Below are 17551 nucleotides of genomic sequence, written 5' to 3' on the forward strand. Positions count from 1 at the left end.
AGTGGCAAAAAAAAACACCCCAAAATAAGGACACCCCAAAACTTTAGTCTCTCACCCTGGGCCCTCACCTTGTTTCTCCCCCTGGAAAAACTTTCATGGCTATCTATGTAAACAGTGGACTGTTCCCCTCAAAGTAAGTTTCCACAACATTCAGATATAAAGCTTTGCTTCCCCTCAGTGACCCCTGGTAGCAGAAGGCCTTCAAACTTGCTCCCAGGTCCCTATTATGTCCTGCCTCAGGCTAATAAAAAACCCTCGAAGTTAAATTTCACGCCCCCCAAATCTAACCTGAGCCTCGAAACGCATACGGCTTCCCCAAACAGACTGTACCCCAAAGTCAGCATGACTGCTCTGCTGGAAATCAGATGGTCCATATGCACCGATGACTATGAATCCCCAAAACAAAACCCTCACCCACCCCCTGAAGACCATCTAGCGGTTTGTCCTCATATTCCAAGCTGACAATCTCCAAATTATGGGTGTCAGAATCCCCCCAAACGAATGTAGCTTCAGACTCAGCTCCCTCCAACTTACCATTGGCCCTCGGGGCCTGAATTCAGCCGCCAGTGCCCAAAACAGTCAAATGAACTCAATACCCGGTCATAAACGTGCACTCTCCACCAACTGACCAGATAGCGCAAAATCGACTCCAGCCTGATCCCCAAGGGAGCCCCCAGGCGACCTCCCAACTCCAAATGGAGCAGCGACCGAAGTAACCGTCACAGACAAAGGCCACACCGACCCCCACCCCATCCCTAGTGGTCCTGGATTCTCCATTTCTCAGCTGCTCTTTCCTGCACCCAAATAAAGACACCCTCAGATCTGAAGAGGAGGACCCCAGGCCCGGATAGGCAGCTCCATGGATGACGGGTAGATGTCCCTGGGCACCTGTAGACTGTCCTGAACACAAATGCAAGCCCTGCTTTGCAGCTAGCCTCAGCTCTGCCTCCCCCGCCCCCGCCGAATAAACACTGCCGCCCCCAACGTCTCCCCAAACAAAATATGAGGGTGTGACCCGTGCCTATCTCCCAGATGCGGGGACCTAAATTTAGGGTTATCGGCCCCTCCTTCCCTCTCTCCCTCCTGCTACCCTGAGACCCTCCCTCCCTGCTTTCCTTTCTCCGTCCACCGCACCCAAATTTCATATTAATGTTCACTAAAAATTCACCCCTACAAACAGATTGATAGGGTCTAGCTAATTAGAAAAGAAAACCCTGAGCACCCAGGGCTCAGACCCAGAGCCCGCGGATTTCTAACCCCGGCCTCGGAGGAAAGTCCCCGCTGTCACCTAACTCTCCCTCCCTCCGCCCAACCCCAGTCCCCTCCTAGGAGACAGAGGGACAAAATTAACCAGCGCAAAGGGGAGAACGAAGGTTTCAGCCGCTCAGACCGAGTGGATCCTGCGCCCCGGTCCGAGTGGACCCCAGCCGGGTGGAGACGGCGAGGCGAGGCTAGTGCTCGTCCGCCCCCTCGTGGAAGGAGTCAAACATTGCCGGGTTTTGCCTACTTGCCGCGCTGGACCCCGGCGTCCCGCCAGCCTCCGAGCGTAGCCGACGGGCGGGTGCCCGAGGCCCTAGTGAGCTGGGATTGGGGGAGGGCGAGCGGGCTTTGGGCGGGAGTCTGTCTCTCTGGATCCCTAAAAGGATTCAGGAGAGAGTTGGGAGCGAGAATCCGGACGCCCAGGTCTCCTGAGCGTCTCTGGGCCCCCACCCGGGGCTTTCCCCACCTCCTCGAGGGGAAGCAGCTGGCGGAGCCGTCCGGTCGCAGGACAATGGAAGGAAACGAACTAGAAATCATATCCGTCCCCTCCCTAACCCGCCCGATCAGAGCCCCCCTTCTTGTAGGCACCGCTAGAGGAGCCTGCCATTCACACGACGCCCTCCCGCTGTCTTGAGACCCCACGCGAGTCCACCATCGCCTCCCCACACCTGGTGCCTTGTCGGGCGCCCCTTTATCTCCTGGATACCTTACGTTGGAAGGGGGGAGTTTCCCTGTATTCACTCTCCGGGAACAGGCACCCCCTTCCAAAAGCCAACACACCAATTTTCGCTGCCCCAGGCCCCTCGACGACCCGGGTCACCCATGTTTCCGATCTCGAGATTCCACAACCCCCTCCCCCAATTCCACCGTCCCATCCCCGGTTCCACTTTCAGTGGCCCAAGACCCCTGACGTTACGACCACCCAGGGTTTCTGAGGTCCCGCCCTCAAGCCGGAGACCCCGCCCCGGGCTCGCCATCTGGAGAGCAAGGGAGGAAGGAAGGATACAGACCCAGGCGTTCACCCCACCTCCACCCCCGCCCCCGCCATCCCGGCCAGATAAAGGAGCCGAGTCCAGGAGGGGAGAGGGACCCCGCCCCCCTGAGAAGAGAAGCCGCAGCCCCTGCAGGACGGGGGTAAGAACGACAGACTGAGGGACCCAGACTCCGGGGTCCCCGCGAAGGGTTCTGGATGGTAGGAAGACTGAGGCCCACTACTCGGGCTGCGCTAGGGGTCGGGGACCAGATAGTAGTGGGAATTCAGTGCTTCGGAAAGGGAGCTTCGACTGGGATTTGGAGAGGTGTGGACCGCGGGCCGTCTAGGGTCTCCAGGCAGGTGGGACACCCGAGAGCCAGGCGCGCGGCGAAGCAGAGGGGAGCCGGGTGCTGGAAGGGCACGAGCAGTGGGGACCAAGGGCGCTGCGGCCGGATTCCCCACGGGCCATCGACGGCGCGGTCGGGAACCTCCAGCTCGCTGCAGGCACTGTGGAGTCTCGGGGGGGGGGGGCGGGGGGGGGGTGCAGCGAGCGCCGGTGAACTGAGGCCAGAAACAACTAGACGGCTCGAGCCAGGCTGCGCGAGCCGGCCTAGGGGCTCGGCTCTAGCTGCGCGTCAGCAGAAGGGGCGAAGCGCGGAGGGCAGGCGTCTGAGGTCGGCCCGGGTGCCTGAGCTCCTTGCTCTGCACCCGCAGGCCTGCGTCGCGATGGGCTCCACCGCCACCCCGGAGGGGGCGCTGGGCTACGTCCGCGAGTTCACGCGCCACTCCTCCGACGTGCTCGGCAACCTGAATGAGCTGCGCCTGCGCGGGATCCTCACTGACGTCACGCTGCTGGTTGGCGGGCAACCCCTCCGCGCCCACAAGGCGGTTCTTATCGCCTGCAGGTTGGACGGGTGACTCAGGGGATGGGGTGGGGCCAAATGGGAAAGGGGCGGAGCCATGAGGCCTTCGGAAGGGGATCCGAAGCCTAGCCTTCCGGAAGCAGGAGGCTGAGCACCCCGGGATTGGGGCGACAGTGGGGAGGACGTGGCGCGTGTCTCCCAGGGGCTCCCAGGCGCTAACATAGCCTATCTGCCCTCTGTCCAGCGGCTTCTTCTATTCAATTTTCCGAGGCCGCGCAGGAGTGGGGGTGGACGTGCTCTCCCTGCCCGGGGGCCCCGAAGCCGGAGGCTTCGCTCCCCTTCTGGACTTCATGTACACCTCACGCCTCCGCCTCTCTCCCGCCACTGCGCCCGCGGTCCTTGCGGCCGCCACCTACTTGCAGATGGAACATGTGGTCCAGGCATGCCACCGCTTCATCCAGGCCAGGTGAGGGAGCCCCAGCTCCGTGGGGGTGAGGTGGCATCCCGGGTGTCAAGGGCAGAGGCCGAGATTTGGAAATGGCACTGAGATCCATCGCACTGTTCCCAGCTATGAACCTCTGGGCATCTCTCTGCGGCCTTTGGAGGCAGAACCCCCCACGCCGCCAATGGCCCCTCCCCCGGGCAGTCCCAGGCGCTCCGAAGGACACCCGGACCCACCTACAGAGTCTCGCAGCTGCAGTCAAGGTAGCCCAGACCCCAAGGCCTGCAACTGGAAAAAATACAAGTTCATCGTGTTAAACTCTCAGGCCTCCCAAGCGGGGAGCCTGGCGGGGGAGAGGAGTTCCGGTCAACTTTGCCCCCAAGCCGGGCTCCCCAGTGGAGATGAGGCTTCCAGCAGCAGTGGCAGTGAAGAAGGACCCATTCCTGGTCCCCAGAGCAGGTACAGAAACTGGAACCTCAAGAATTGGTAGAGGCTAGCCTCAGCTAGGAGACCGAGCCACCGGGCGGGCCTGGGTGGTCAGGCGCGGAGAGGGAGGGGTGGGGCTTCGGCCGCACAAAGGGCGTGGCTCATTGGTCAGTATTGGCTCACCTCCAGGGGGCAGGCCTTTGGCTCCAAGTCCTCCGGGGTAGAACCCCCCCTCAGTAGAAGCTCTCCTAACCCTTTTCTCTGGGCTTGCCATCTGCCTAGGCTGTCTCCAACTGCTGTCACGGGACAGTTCAAGTGTGGGGCTCCAGTCCATACCCGCCATCTCCTCACAGCCCCGGCTCAAGAGACCCCTGGCTCACACTCTGGGCCGGCTTGTCCCCCACCAGGTACAAGAGCCCTTTCGGTTACTTCCTTCTTGGCTTTTCTCCTGGGTCTGCTCAAGGCCAAGTCTGGGCCAAAAGGAAAGGCCCTTTCCAATTACTGCAACGTAGAGTCACGTGCGGAGCTTTGAACAATCCCATCGCCCAGGTCACATCCCCGAAGATCAGAATGTCTGGAAAAGGGCACCAGGTATCAGTGCTCTTTAAAGCTTCCAGTGAGCAGCGAAGTTCTGGCCTGTTCCCCTCGGGGAGGAACGGTGGGCCCAGAGCTCGGCAGGGCCTGCCTCTCTGGCAAGCTGTCAACCATCGTGGTGCAAGAGGGGAGCAACAGGGGCCAGTAACTGGGGCCTCCCGGTACCACCGCCTCTACCGAAGAGGTTAGCAGAGTATTCTGGAGTCAGACAGACATGAAGTCAGATCTTGGCTTGTCCTCTCATTAACCATGTGACCTTGAGTAAGTCAGACGAGCCCCAGAAGCCTTTACAGTAAATTGGGAAAGAGAAAACCCACTTTACCGATGTGGTTTGAGCATTCATTGGTATTGTTGTCATGACCCACCTCCCCTCCCAGGAAGTGAATTTTTCAGCTGCCAGAACTGCGAGGCTGTGGCCGGGTGCTCGTCGGGGCTGGACCCCTTGGCTCCTGGGGATGAGGACAAACCTTACAAGTGTCAGCTGTGCCGGTCCGCCTTCCGCTACAAAGGCAACCTGGCCAGTCACCGCACGGTGCACACAGGTAGGGGAGGAGAGGGCCCTCCCCGGGGCTTCGTGCCCGCAGGTGTCCTAGGGCCCAGTCCCCGACCTCCCTTCCTCCCTGCCTCCAGGGGAGAAGCCCTACCACTGTTCCATCTGCGGGGCCCGCTTCAACCGGCCGGCCAACCTGAAAACGCACAGCCGCATCCACTCCGGAGAGAAGCCGTACAAGTGTGAGACGTGCGGCTCGCGCTTCGTGCAGGTACCCAGCCGGCTCCGAGGCCAAGCTCGGAGGCCAACTGGCCGGAGCGCGGGGCGGGGCCGCGGGGAGGGTCCCTCCGGCCGGCGCGGTCTGAGGTCGCCCTCCCCTCCCAGGTAGCGCACCTGCGCGCGCACGTGCTCATCCACACCGGGGAGAAGCCCTATCCCTGCCCCACCTGCGGCACTCGCTTCCGCCACCTACAGACCCTCAAGAGCCACGTTCGCATCCACACCGGGGAGAAGCCTTACCACGTGAGTACCCGCCCCGCCCCGCCCCGGCCTCGCCCGAAGCCTGAGCCGGGCCTCGCGTTGACCTAGGGGCGGGGCCCCGAGGGGAGCACCTGGAAGTGGGCGGAGTCCTGAGAGATCAAGGGGCGGGGCCGGGGAGGCTCAGGCACCCGAGTCAGGCCCCCGGACTGGGCGCCGTCCGTCCCCCACCCCGCGCCCCCAAGAGGAGCTTGGGGGGGGGGGGGGAGGGTCTGAGGGCGGGGCCCGCCTCCTCGGCCTCCGCGGAGGATCTGGGAAGACGCGAGGACCGAAGAGCTGGTCTTCCGCGGGGAGCCGGACAGTTGCCCCGCGCGCCCCGCCTAAAAGGTGCTGGTGGAAGGGGGCGGGCGCTGACCCGGCTGTCCCCCCCCCCCCCCCACAGTGCGACCCCTGCGGGCTGCATTTCCGGCACAAGAGTCAACTTCGGCTGCATCTGCGCCAGAAGCACGGGGCTGCCACCAACACTAAAGTGCACTACCACATTCTGGGGGGGCCCTAGCTGAGCGCCGCCCCGATCCCACTCGCCTCCTGGAAGCCGGGAAAGCTGCGCTCAGGCCCGGCCTCCCGGTCGGCCTTGGGCATGAGGAGAGGGGTGGTGTGCGAGGCCCCTCTGGTATCAGAAACAGCCACCGCCTTAAATTCTCATGGGGGGGGCGGGGGCGGGGGGAACAGGGATGGCAGGTCGTGGCTTGATCTGCCTGTTTTGCTGGTCAAAACCTCTTCCCCACAATCGAAATTGTCCTGGAGGAGACAGCAAGCTGGGAGCTGAGGGAGGGGAGCGACTGGAGGCCTGGATTCCCTGAGGGAACAGTCAGTCCTCCACACGCGCGGCCCCCTCTCCGTTTGGTTTGTCTGTAAATATAATTTATTGAGGCCCGTGGGTGGCACCGGGGCCTCCATTCGGTTGCATTTCCCACCTCCCTCTTCCACAAGTGTGATCCAAAGTGACCTGAAGCACAGTATGAGAGGTCACAGCTCTGCTGGCAGAGATTAGCACTTGGCCGCGTCCTTAGGCTTGAGTGTTTTATGATTATTATTGTCATTAACTTTTATCTTCGGAATCGTCTCGTTTCTTCAATCTGTTTGCTTGTTGGTGTGTGTAAAATGGAGGAAAGGTTTCTGTGTGTCCTGTCTCTCCCGATTGTAGGTCTGGAACCTTAATTTTCTAGGGCAGCACTGGGCACGTGTGAGTTTGTGGCATTGGGTCAGGAACCCTCTCCGGTATTCTGGATAATGTAGGTTCTCTAGCGGGCTGGAGCTGGCTATAGACTTTTTTCTCTGTTTCCAAGACTTCGAGGAAGCTTTATGGTGAGCCTGACGGGGAAGTAGGAAGTGTTTCCTGGGGGCTGTGGATGTGGGAGCTTTGTCAGTGTTGGAGTTAGGGGGAATGATTGGAGAGGCTTTCTCTTATGGCCCTAACCTTCCCAAGAGTCTGGCCACCTGGGTTTGGCTGCACTATGTCTGTCTGGCATGAACTGGACTGTATTTGAGCCCAGAATCTTCCCACAGGGGCTTGTGCTTAGCACTGAGTTGATCCCTCCATGAGGGAGAGATCTGAAATTCCTTATCAGAGATGATGCAAGCTTTTCGGGTTCTGCCCAGCCTCTAAGAATGGTATGACCTGCAGGGGAATTATGAAACTCTTTATCTTGACTAACAGCTGAGTCACGACCAGTCCTTTACTGTAGATGTGTCTGGATTTGAATGTCCCTGGGGATTCTGTCTACCTGAGACAAACCCCTTGTCCCTTTGGTGAGCTTTTGGGCATTTGTGGCAAGGGTTCAGATTCCAGAAACGTCTTTGCCTTGAGAAGTCACAGGTGCTTGGTAGCTTTGTTACTTTAGAGAAGCCAGGTCTGTGACCTGGCCTTCCTGCCACTGTGTTCCTGTCTGAAACCAGTGAAGGCAGCAGGACCTTCCACAGGGAGAGAAATGGGGCTGAGTTCCATTCTGGATTTGCTAGAGTTTGGGATTATGATTGGGATTGCTGTTGGGATTAGAGATTTAAAAGATTAATTGACTGATGGACCTTCCAGCTGACGGAGTATCCGGGTAGGACTGAGAGATTGGTAGGTTGGTTGAGGGGCACAGTCTCCGGTGCAAGCCAAGCAGGTAGAAAGTTGGGAATGGAGTTGCCTCTTAACTGGATGGGATGTCTGGAATGTGAGATGATACCCTGGAGCCTTGATTTACAGTCCTTCCCCTCCTTGGGAGCTCTTCGATTGCAGGGTGCGGCGTGGAGCTGGCTCAAGATAGGTCAGTACTAATCGCTTCTGCTTGAGGCCAGGTGAGAAAGCAACTTTTCTTGATCTTTCCCTCTTACTCCCCGCCACAGAGTTGAGAGCAGAAGAGAGATAGGAGAAGGAACCATGATTTTTTTTTTTTTTTTTTTAAGCCAACTGGATGGGCAGGTGGAGAGCGCCCAGGGGTGGAAATGTTAGATCCTGCAAGATCAGAATGTTGGAATAAAGAAGCCTCTCTGTGCTGCCTGCTGTGTCTAAGGTTCTTGCCTGGGAGGATCTGGGAGCAGGGTGCAGCCAGGGAAAGAAGGTTCTTCCCTGCTGGACTCCATCTTGGATTTTGTGACCATTCCACTGCCCCCATCACATCAGACCCTTAGAATGGCCCTTGTTCTCCCTTTCCCTGCCCTTGCCTTCCGGCTCATTGTGTGAGAACCAGTGACTTCATGAAGTTTCTCCGGAGCCACCTGCATCCTGCTGTTCTGAAGTCACTTCCTGGTCGAGGTGTGGGGGCAGCCTCGAGAAACCTGGAAGCCACGAATAATGCCGAGAGCGGGGGGGTGTGGGGGGGGGGTGTGGGGGGAATATGCATCTGTGCTGGGGTCCTAATGCTTGGGACACCCCCTGCCTACCACCACCACCGCCACCAAGGAAAATAGATAGGACTTGGGTCCCATGAGGACCGTACAGGATGCAGGTGGCAGTGACAAGGCCATGTATGTGGTTGGAGCCCATGTGAGAGCTCCACCCCTCCCCCAGCGATGGTGCCTTGGAATGTAACCACTGCCCAGTTCGTGCTTCTTCCCCGTCCTATGCGTGGCCTGGGTGCCCAGCTCCACTCTGCCCGTAGGCAGAGGGTCACTGATTCTGTTAGGTTACCTCCCTTTTGGATTTAAATTCCTCATCTGTGAAAGAAGTCCATTAACATGGTCTGCCGTTCCTTCCAATATTTACAGTTTGTGGTTGTATTTCTCAATCTGAAAACTCATGATCTAGATTAGATTTTTTTTTTTAAGTAAAATAATGAAACAACCCAAACTAAAACCTCTCTTCCTCCTCTCACTATAGCTTATGTCCTGTTGAAAATGAGACCAGCTAATATTACTTATCCCCTGCTACCTGTCAGGTCCTAAACTAAGCATTTTATTTTAGTGCATACATAGATTTTCTAATTCAATTCCCCTGACAACCCGAAAAAGTAGGTACTAATCTTATCCCCAGTTTACAGTTAGGAAAGCCACCTGAGAGGCTCAGTAGCTTAGGCAGTATGTGATGAAACCAAGATTGGAGCCTTGATTTGCTCCTAAAGATTATGTTCCTGCGCTATGTTATACAGCCACATCAATTTCTACGTCTTGGCATTATTTCCCACCAGCCGAAGTTTTGATTCCACTTAACAAAATCTTGGGGGGGGGGGCATGATTATTTTTATTAACCACACAAAATTATAAGGCTCAAAATGCTTTTCTTAAGAAAAATAGTTTTGGGAAAGCACAAGTGGGAAGGGGCAGAGAGAGGGGGACAGAGGATCCCTAAACAGGCTCTGTGCTAACAGGCCGACAGCAGTGAGCCCAATGTGGGGCTCAAACTCGTAAACCGCGAGATCATGACCTGAGCTCAAGTCCAAAGCTCAACCAACTGAGCCACCCAGGCGCTCCTGCTTGCTTGCTTGCTTTTCTTTCTTTTGAGAGAGACAGAAAGAGCAGGGGAGGGGGGAGAGAGAGAGAGAGAGAGAGAGAGAGAGGGAGAGAATCCCAAGCAGATGCGGGGCTCGAACCCACGAACTGTGAGATCATGACCTGAGCTGAAACCGAGTCCCACGCTTAACCAAGTGAGCCACCCAAGGCTCTTTTTTTTTTTTTTTTTTTTTAAGTAGGCGGCACACCCAGCATGGAACCCAATGCAGGCCTCGAACTTACGACCCTGAGATCAAGATCTGAGCTGAGATCGAGAATCGGATGCCCTACCCACTGAGCCACCCAGGCAGCCTCCCCCCTCCCCACCCCCATTTGTCTGGGTATGAGCCCTTGAACCCAATTTGCCAGGTCAGGGTCTTGGGGAGCGTGAATTATAATGAAGAAACAGGAAGCCAAGCCCTCGGTGCTGTCTTAGGTGGACCCACTGGGTACTGGATGGGTAGGAGGGGCTGACCGTTCCGGTGGTCAGAACTTGGCTCTTTAGTCAACCCCACCAGGAGATCAAATACTGCGTAGAAGTTGTTACCAGAGGGTGAAAGAAAAGGTTCCAGCCCCACCGAGGAAGGGGTGTAGGTGATGTTTGTGGGGCCCGGGGTGAGCTCACAGCCGCCCTTCCTCTTCCCAGTTATTTTTGGTCTCTGTGACCTGTGGGTTTCCTGCTGGTGAAAACAGAAGCAACAGGAACTGAGTTCCCACTGCAGAAATGAACGCCCGCAGTCCAACAGCCTGTCCTTCCCCTGGTCTCTTCCGGGGCCTTGGAGACCTCCGGGATCCAGGCATGTAGCTTCTAGCGTCCTCGGGCGCTCGGGCAGGTGTCTTCGTCTGACACTCTCATCTCAGAACCCCTGCGCCCACCGGGCGACCTGGCCTTGCAGCTAGGCCCCTCGTTGAGCAAGTGGGTGTCTTCCTCTCCCGAACCAGTTCACCCACCACCTTCCCGCACGAAACTGCCAACGGGAGGGTCTTGGTGCGGAAATCCGCACGGATAAAAGTGGGCGGGGGACGCAACGGCCTCCCCGCACACCCCGGAGTCCCCGTGGGGCCCACCCGGTAGGCCGCCTCGGGTCCCCTCTTTACGCATGCGCCCCACTCGCCGTCCGGGTCCGGGACGCGGCTCTAAGCCCCGCCCCGCCCTCCTGGCCCCACCCCCCGTGCTCCGGAGTCGCGCGTCCCCACCAGCGAGCCGTGCCCGGGGGTGCCGGCCGCGATGGCCGCGTAGCTGACACTTCCAGTGACAAGAGCGATAACCCACACGGGGGCTGGCGCGCCGCAGGGCTGGGCCCGCACCCGGGGCCGCCTCGCGGCTCCTCCGCTGAACGTCGGGCCCCCGCGCGGGCCCGTCCCGCCCCGGCCTCGACCCGCCGCGCGCTGCCCGCGGAGCCACGCCCCCGGGCGCCGCTCGCCCGCCCTCCCCACCTAGGTCGCCCCCCTAGGGGAGAGGCGCAGGCGCCTCACGCAGCCTCCCAGCCGCTTAAAAGCCCTCGTCGGTGCCTTCCTCTTCAGCAGCCTGCCCTCCGCAGGCTGGGCGGCTCGCGGGGCGGAGGTGGAGCGTCCCCGCGCCCTGCTCCCGCCCGGGCGGCGCGCACTGGCTGCGGCCGCGTCCCCTCCCCGATGGCGCGCAGGGCCGAGCCCCCCGACGGGGGCTGGGGGTGGATGGTGGTGCTGTCCGCCTTCTTCCAGTCGGCGCTGGTGTTCGGGGTGCTCCGTTCTTTCGGCGTCTTCTTCGTGGAGTTAGTGGCGGCGTTCCAAGAGCAGGCGGCGCGGGTCTCCTGGATCGCCTCCATAGGGATCGCCGTGCAGCAGTTCGGGAGTGAGTGCCGCGCCCGGGTCCGGCGTGCAGGCGACCCTCCCTCGGAAGGGATAGGGGGATGAGGGGGGCGGGGGGTGAAGGGGGCGCCAGAGAGGCAGGGCGGGGCTGGGAAGGACGCCGGAGATCTCGCAGAACCTCTTCCTCTTTCTCAGGCCCCGTGGGCAGCGCCCTGAGCACGAAGTACGGGCCCAGGCCCGTGGTGATGGCTGGGGGCATCTTGGCTGCGTCGGGGATGCTGCTCGCCTCCTTTGCTACCTCCGTGACCCACCTATACCTGAGCATTGGGCTGCTGTCAGGTGAGGCCCAGGACTAGGGCAGGAGAGGGAAAGGGCCTCCGGGCTTTCACCTGCTTCGTGCCCCTTCCCAGAGGCTCGGGGAGGCTCAGAGAAAGTTTCTGCTAGCACCTGTGCCCGCAAGGGAGGGTTGAAGAGGGATGACTAACTTGATAAAGCGCGGCGTGGGGGATATTGAGAAATTCAAAGATGACGGATCCAGCAAATGCAAGCCCGGGGCTGGAGTGTCAGAATCACCCTACACTTGTGCCAGCTTCTGTGGCTGTGAAATAGATCTCATTGTCCAATTTGCATACAGACCAAGAAAGGCTTCCGAAGCTTATGTAACTTGGCAGCTGGAGCTCACCGTAGCCAGAAGTGATATATAGCCCAAGCCCAACTGCAAAGTTCTGAGCTACTACCCGGCAAACGGTGTCTCTAAGCCTCTGCAGTCCCCTGAGGTGTATCACCCCATCTGCCAGACGGCGAGCCCAAGGCTGGGCGATTGAACAAAATGCAGGAAATCGATGCTAGGGGCTGTAACCCAAGCCTGTGCTACATCCTGGGCAGTGGTGGGATTTCTGGGTGCCCCGAGCCCCCTAAGAGTCCCCCAACCCCTATTTGTTCCTTTCTGACAGGCTCTGGCTGGGCCTTGACCTTCACTCCGACCCTGGCTTGCCTGTCCCGTTACTTCTCTCGGAGGCGATCCCTGGCCACGGGGCTGGCACTGACCGGCGTGGGTCTCTCCTCCTTTGCCTTTGCCCCACTTTTCCAGTGGCTGGTCAGCCGCTACGCCTGGCGGGGGGCACTGTTGCTGGTGTCTGCCCTCTCCCTCCACCTGGTGGCCTGCGGAGCACTCCTCCGCCCACTCTCCCTGACGGAGGACCCTGCTGTGGGCGGCCCTGGGGCCCAGCTCTCTTCCCTCCTCCGCCATGGCCCCTTCCTTCGTTACACTGTGGCCCTCACCCTGATCAACACTGGCTACTTCATCCCCTACGTGCACTTGATGGCCCATCTCCAGGACCTGGACTGGGAACCTCTGTCTGCTGCCTTCCTCCTCTCGGTGGTGGCCGTGTCTGACCTCGTGGGACGTGTGGCTTCTGGGTGGCTAGGGGACACCGCCCCAGGACCTGTGGCTCGACTCCTAATGCTTTGGACCGCCCTGACCGGGGTGTCACTGGCCCTGTTCCCCGTGGCTCGGACTCCCACGGCCCTGATGGTTCTGGCCGTGGCCTATGGCTTCACATCAGGGGCCCTGACCCCCGTGGCCTTCTCCGTGTTGCCTGAACTGGTGGGCACTGGAAGGATATACTGTGGCCTGGGACTGGTGCAGATGGTAGAGAGCATCGGGGGGCTGCTGGGGGCTCCTCTGTCAGGTAAGGGGGACTGGGCTTCCAGGGCGGTCAGGGCTGCATGTATTGCGATTCGGGGAGGGGACTATTTAAATTCCAGTGTCTGTGAATACTGCCCTCCGGGATGGCACAGAGCACGGGTCCGTCAGAGTAGCCCCGGAGTGGGTCCATGGCGCAAAGAAATCGGGGACTGTGGGAGGATTAAGGGGAGCTATGAGGAGCCCTTGGCAGGGTGTCTGCAGCTTGGGCTTTCAGAGGACCTGGCTGGACCTGGCCAGACATAGCTCACCAGCGTCTGCCCGTTCCCCTGGCCTACTGGGCCCCAGCCCAGGTGTCTGAGCCGTCGGGTCAAAGTTCTCCATGCCTCAGATGCCAAAACCTTCAGACCCTTAAATTTCTCCTAACTATTAACTCAAAGTGTAAAAGAAGGACCGCTGTTGCTTGAAAGAAAGGCATAGGTGTGCCTGGCTCGATGTGGACACCCAGGTCTCTGCTGGCTGGTTTGGAGGCCCTTTCCAAAGGCAGGAAGGGGGTGGACGTTAGCTTTAGAAACCTCGGGGTCCCAGAGTTCTGGAGCTCCTCCAGTCCTGCCTTGTGAGTCCTGATTCTTCCGAGATGATGCGTTCAGGATTCTCTTTTCCCTCCACCGGTCTTGGGAAACGGGTCACCCATGTGTGTTCTTTTTCTCTCTTGGATCTAGGCTACCTCCGAGATACGACAGGCAACTACACAGCTTCGTTTGTGGTGGCCGGGGCCTTCCTTCTCGTGGGGAGTGGGATTCTCATCACGCTGCCTCACGTCTTCTGCTTCTCGGCCTCTGCCTCCAAGCCCCAGGACCCCAAGATGGATGCAGTGGATACCCAGGTCTCTCTCACCAAGGAAGGGCTGCAGGAGGACTGAACTCTGCAAAGGGACTGTCAGACCCAGAAAGCCAGAGGGCGCAAGCTCTCAGGGCCTTCTGTCCCATCCTGGTGCCCACAGAACCGCAGTGCCCAAGAACAAGGCCTCTTGGCCCGCCTCCCCCCGGGGCAGTGTGTTGCCTGTGCCAACCTTTCTTGTCTCGTCGAGGACTCGTGGCTCTTCCTGGCTCCCACGACCTTTCCTGGAGGATCCGGAGCTCAGCCTGCTCCCCTGCGCTGTGAATCAGCCGTGAACACCCAAAGCCAAGATCTTCGCGTGCCTTACATGTGATTTCTACTTTGCTGCCCTTGCAGCTTTCTTCTCTGAAGACCGATGTTTGGGAGAGAGGGAAGCCCTTCTGAGATAAACCTAAAGAAGGAAACTGGATAATAACGAGAACCTCACAAAGAGCTGGGGCGCATGTGCTTGGGTTGGCTGAATGGGTCCATGGCTAGGAAGCGGGGAGGGGAAGTATCTATATGAACCCTGGACTCTGCTCTCTGGGCCACGGTTCCTCTGCCTTGTCCACTGACCTCTTTCCCAGTCTCCCCCCCCCCCCCCCGTGACTCAGAAACGAAGACAGCAGTGAGGACACAGGGTGGGGGGAGTCTGGGAGGGGCAGCAGAAGCTTAAAGAGCTAAGGTCTGGGTCTAGCATTTCCCACAGGCCAAAGGAGCCAGAAATACAGGAAAGACTCAGCCGGGAGGGCTGGAGGGGGCTGATAGGTCCCTCATGAGCTCCCCACCCCGAACGCACGGAAGCTTAGGAACAGCTTTTCAGAGACTCCCTGTCAAAATGGCAACAGCTTGGGCAAAGACAGGTGGACCAGCTGGACGGACGGAAAAACAGCCCAGAGTTCAGTGGGACCCCGTCCGTTTGAGTCAGCCTTCTTAAATATCTTCAGCAGAATGTTTGCAGCGCCCTAGATTGGCTAACAGCTGGAGCTTGCAGGAAACCGGATAGAAATTCTTTATTGGGGGAGTGGCCCAAACAAAATGGTCAACACGTAGTGTCCAGAGTGGATGGAGGGCCTCCCGAGGAGGAGAGCAGGGCGACCGGAAGAACCGGGAGCAGCTCCCCCCTCTCGGGAGGAGGGGTGGCCTGCGGGGAGGGGGAGGCCGGTGGGCAGGAGGGCAGCGCCCCCGGCAGCCCCATGTAGATGAAGCTGCCGGAAAGAATGAAAGAGCCGCAGGCGAGGAAGGAGGCGGTGAAGTCTCCGGTCTCGTCCCTTAGGAAGCCTGCAAGGAAGGGGAAAGGAATTTAGAGGCCTGGGACCCAGGGGTGGGGGGAGGCGGTAAGCGGGGGACAGAGGATGGTTGGGAGCGGATCTGCTCGCTCGGGCCCTTACCTGACAGGGGAGGGCCCAGAAGCCCCCCCAGACTCATCAGCATCATCACCAGCCCTGTGGCCTGTACGACACCTCCGACGCCCACTAGCCCCGGGAGCACACCGAAAACCAGGGGGGCGTAGCTTCCGGCGCTCAGCCCGTAGGCCCCAGCCGCGGCCAGCAGGGCCCCCCGGCAGCCCTCCTGGCTCCCCGCCAAGGGCGCCAGTCCCACGGCCAGCACCCCCAGCCCGGTCAGAGCCCCGAACACCAGCAGAAGCCGCGAGAGGGGCACCCAGCCCTGGTCCGCCAGCCAGCCGCTGATCAGCCGCGCGCCCGCGTCCCCCACCGCAGCCACGGCCACCACCAGCGCTGCCCCATACCCGCCCAGGCCCTGGTCTAAAGCGTGGGGGGCCAAGTGCACGTAGGGGACGAAGTAGCCGCCCCCAACCAGGGCTGTGCCCAGAGCAAAAACTGAGAAGGCCCGGCGCGCGAAGAGACCCAGGCCGAGGGCAGCTAAGGGCCCGCGGGGTGGCGCCGGGGGGTCGCCAGGGAGCACCAGGGGTCGCAGCAGGGCGCCACAGGGGGCGAGGTGGAGGGTGATGGCGCCGAGGACGAGCAGGGAGCCCCGCCAGCCGAAGGTGTCAAGGAGGAGCTGCAGGGTGGGCGCCAGGAGCAGCGAGGAGGCCCCGTTGCCCGTGAGCGCCAGCCCCACGGCCAAGACTCGACGGCGGGAGAAGTAACGGGACAGGGTTCCCAGGGCAGGGGCGAACACCAGGGCCCAGCCGGAGCCTGCGAACGGACAGGACGGGGTGACGACAGGGACCCGGGATGCTCTGCGCCAGCAATCCCAGCCCGGATCCTCGCAGGAGGCCCCGCCCCTTTGGCCTCCAGCCCCCAGGAAGCGCCCACCTCCACCATCACCCCTTAAGGACCCGGGTGTCCCTCTCCCCTCACCAGCAAGGACGCCCAGGCCAAGGTAGAGGTGCAGCAGACTGCGGGCGAAAGCGGAGAAGACGAAGCCCAGCGAGGTGAGGACGCCCCCAACCATCACCACGGGGCGCGCCCCCCAGCGGGTGCTCAGGGCGCTGCCCACTGGGCCTGGAAGGGGGCGGAGTCAACGGAAGACACGCCTCTGGACCCCCAAACTCCATCCAGCACTCCTCTTTGGCGGCTTGCCAGGCCTAAAGCGTCTCTCTGCTCGCCCCCCCCACCCCACCCCGCCTAATAGCTCCTGTCCTTGACCTCAAGACGAGACCCTCTCTTTTCTAGAACTCATTCCCCCCGGTCCCCACCGGTCGCCCTTTCTCAAGGGCTGTCTGGTGAGCAGGTGGGTCCTCCGCCACCGCACACACTCTCCGCCACTCCACCCCGGTCCCCGCCTCCCACCTGGGGGTCCCCCTCACTGGCTGCCTGCTGCACCGCCAGGGCCAGGGCGCTGACCCACGCAGTGTCCTGAGTGCTTCGGTCAAAGTGCTCCGCGAGGTCAGGGAGGGCGAGGCCCAGAGAGCGTAACAGCCCGTAGGAGAGCCCATTTACCGCGAAGGCTGCGGCGGCCACCACCCAGCCCCAGCCCCCGTCGGGGGGTCCGGCAGGCTTGGAGGTCATCGCCGTCTGGGGAAGGGGGGACACACAGCGTCGGCGCCTCCTCTAGGAGACCTGGGCATCCCCGAGATGCAGGTTCTGGCTGCTGGCCAGGGTGGGCACGGCCCCCTGAGCACGATACGGCGGGGCGGAGGGAGCAGGAGTCAGGCCTAGGGATAACCCCCACCCCCATCCCCACCCCCGGTCCGCGCGGGCTCCCGGGACGGGGTGACAGCCGGATCCCCCAGGCCTGGGGCTCCCCCTCCCACGCCCACCCTCCCCCCTTACCCGGCCCCTCCGGGCGGTGAGGGAAGGGGAAAGGCGAGGACACCCCGGCCAGGATTTCTGCCTGCTTCCTGGGCGGGCGGGGCCCCGGAGGGGAGCGAGCGCCGAGATGGAACCCCACCTGGACCGGCTCTCTCGGTAAACAGAGCTGGCCACCGGGGCCTGAGCCACCTGGGACGCGGGGGGTGGGGGGGGGTAAGGAGGGCGGGGGAGCTGACTGTCAGCCAATGGCCTAGCCGCTGGTGAGGCCAGACGCTGAGTCCCACGGGGATTGAATTATATACACACGCCTACACACACACACACACACACACACACACACACACACACACACACACACTTCTCTTCCTCCTCACCAGGGAGGGGGGCGGGAAGAATGAACGCGGCCCCGCCTGGCTCAAGTCCACGCACCTGCCACCTGCTTCTCCTGGAGGAGACCCGTGGATTGCAATCCAGGGCTAACCCAAGGTCGGTAGGCAACACGTGGAAATAGGCGTGACCCC

General features: G+C 60.7%; 3 protein-coding genes across 8 annotated transcripts; 2 read left to right on the top strand and 1 right to left on the bottom strand.

Moving 5' to 3' along the window:
* The first annotated feature begins 2283 nt into the window (after positions 1 to 2283).
* On the top strand, positions 2284 to 8073 carry BCL6B (BCL6B transcription repressor). Of its 3 annotated transcripts, none has more exons than XM_060647514.3 (9): positions 2284 to 2394; positions 2948 to 3138; positions 3341 to 3562; positions 3665 to 3997; positions 4247 to 4371; positions 4936 to 5100; positions 5189 to 5319; positions 5433 to 5570; positions 5968 to 8073. In XM_060647514.3, the coding sequence occupies exons 2-9, from the start codon at positions 2960 to 2962 to the stop codon at positions 6082 to 6084; spliced, it is 1410 nt and encodes a 469-aa protein (XP_060503497.1). In that variant the 5' UTR covers positions 2284 to 2394; positions 2948 to 2959; the 3' UTR covers positions 6085 to 8073. The 3 variants fall into 3 exon arrangements, with proteins under 3 accessions (XP_060503497.1, XP_060503499.1, XP_081647277.1); XM_060647516.3 differs by having other exon boundaries at positions 2364 to 2452; XM_081791151.1 differs by lacking the exon at positions 2284 to 2394 and adding an exon at positions 2489 to 2593.
* A 2639-nt stretch (positions 8074 to 10712) lies between these two features.
* On the top strand, positions 10713 to 14265 carry SLC16A13 (solute carrier family 16 member 13). Its single transcript, XM_060647525.3, has 4 exons — positions 10713 to 11331; positions 11484 to 11627; positions 12242 to 12979; positions 13656 to 14265. The coding sequence occupies exons 1-4, from the start codon at positions 11133 to 11135 to the stop codon at positions 13853 to 13855; spliced, it is 1281 nt and encodes a 426-aa protein (XP_060503508.1). The 5' UTR covers positions 10713 to 11132; the 3' UTR covers positions 13856 to 14265.
* A 558-nt stretch (positions 14266 to 14823) lies between these two features.
* SLC16A11 (solute carrier family 16 member 11) lies at positions 14824 to 17166 on the bottom strand. 4 transcript variants are annotated; one of them, XM_060647524.3, is made up of 5 exons: positions 17052 to 17162; positions 16586 to 16793; positions 16137 to 16280; positions 15204 to 15971; positions 14824 to 15093 (listed from the first exon to the last, which is right to left on the bottom strand). In XM_060647524.3, the coding sequence occupies exons 2-5, from the start codon at positions 16785 to 16787 to the stop codon at positions 14855 to 14857; spliced, it is 1353 nt and encodes a 450-aa protein (XP_060503507.3). In that variant the 5' UTR covers positions 16788 to 16793; positions 17052 to 17162; the 3' UTR covers positions 14824 to 14854. The 4 variants fall into 4 exon arrangements, with proteins under 4 accessions (XP_060503507.3, XP_060503502.3, XP_060503506.3 ...); XM_060647519.3 differs by having other exon boundaries at positions 15204 to 16280; positions 16586 to 16892; positions 17052 to 17166; XM_060647523.3 differs by having other exon boundaries at positions 15204 to 16280.
* Between the last annotated feature and the right edge of the window lie 385 nt (positions 17167 to 17551).

This window comes from Panthera onca, chromosome E1, assembly GCF_046562875.1.
Source record: "Panthera onca isolate mPanOnc1 chromosome E1, mPanOnc1 haplotype 2, whole genome shotgun sequence".
Lineage (NCBI taxonomy): Eukaryota > Metazoa > Chordata > Mammalia > Carnivora > Felidae > Panthera > Panthera onca.

What these genes read in the sequence shown, in the direction of transcription:
- BCL6B (XM_060647516.3), top strand. An exon ending in TCACCGCACGGTGCACACAG is followed by an intron (nt 5,101 to 5,188) that starts GTAGGGGAGGAG and finishes CCCTGCCTCCAG; the next exon opens with GGGAGAAGCCCTACCACTGT. An exon ending in GCGGCTCGCGCTTCGTGCAG is followed by an intron (nt 5,320 to 5,432) that starts GTACCCAGCCGG and finishes CTCCCCTCCCAG; the next exon opens with GTAGCGCACCTGCGCGCGCA.
- SLC16A13 (XM_060647525.3), top strand. Translation starts at nt 11,133, where the DNA reads ATGGCGCGCAGGGCCGAGCCCCCCGACGGGGGCTGGGGGTGGATGGTG. An exon ending in CGCCGTGCAGCAGTTCGGGA is followed by an intron (nt 11,332 to 11,483) that starts GTGAGTGCCGCG and finishes CCTCTTTCTCAG; the next exon opens with GCCCCGTGGGCAGCGCCCTG. An exon ending in GCTGGGGGCTCCTCTGTCAG is followed by an intron (nt 12,980 to 13,655) that starts GTAAGGGGGACT and finishes TCTTGGATCTAG; the next exon opens with GCTACCTCCGAGATACGACA.
- SLC16A11 (XM_060647519.3), bottom strand. Translation starts at nt 16,787, where the DNA reads ATGACCTCCAAGCCTGCCGGACCCCCCGACGGGGGCTGGGGCTGGGTG. An exon ending in GGCGGTGCAGCAGGCAGCCA is followed by an intron (nt 16,281 to 16,585) that starts GTGAGGGGGACC and finishes GCCCCCTTCCAG; the next exon opens with GCCCAGTGGGCAGCGCCCTG. An exon ending in TCTGGGCCCTCCCCTGTCAG is followed by an intron (nt 15,094 to 15,203) that starts GTAAGGGCCCGA and finishes CCTTCCTTGCAG; the next exon opens with GCTTCCTAAGGGACGAGACC.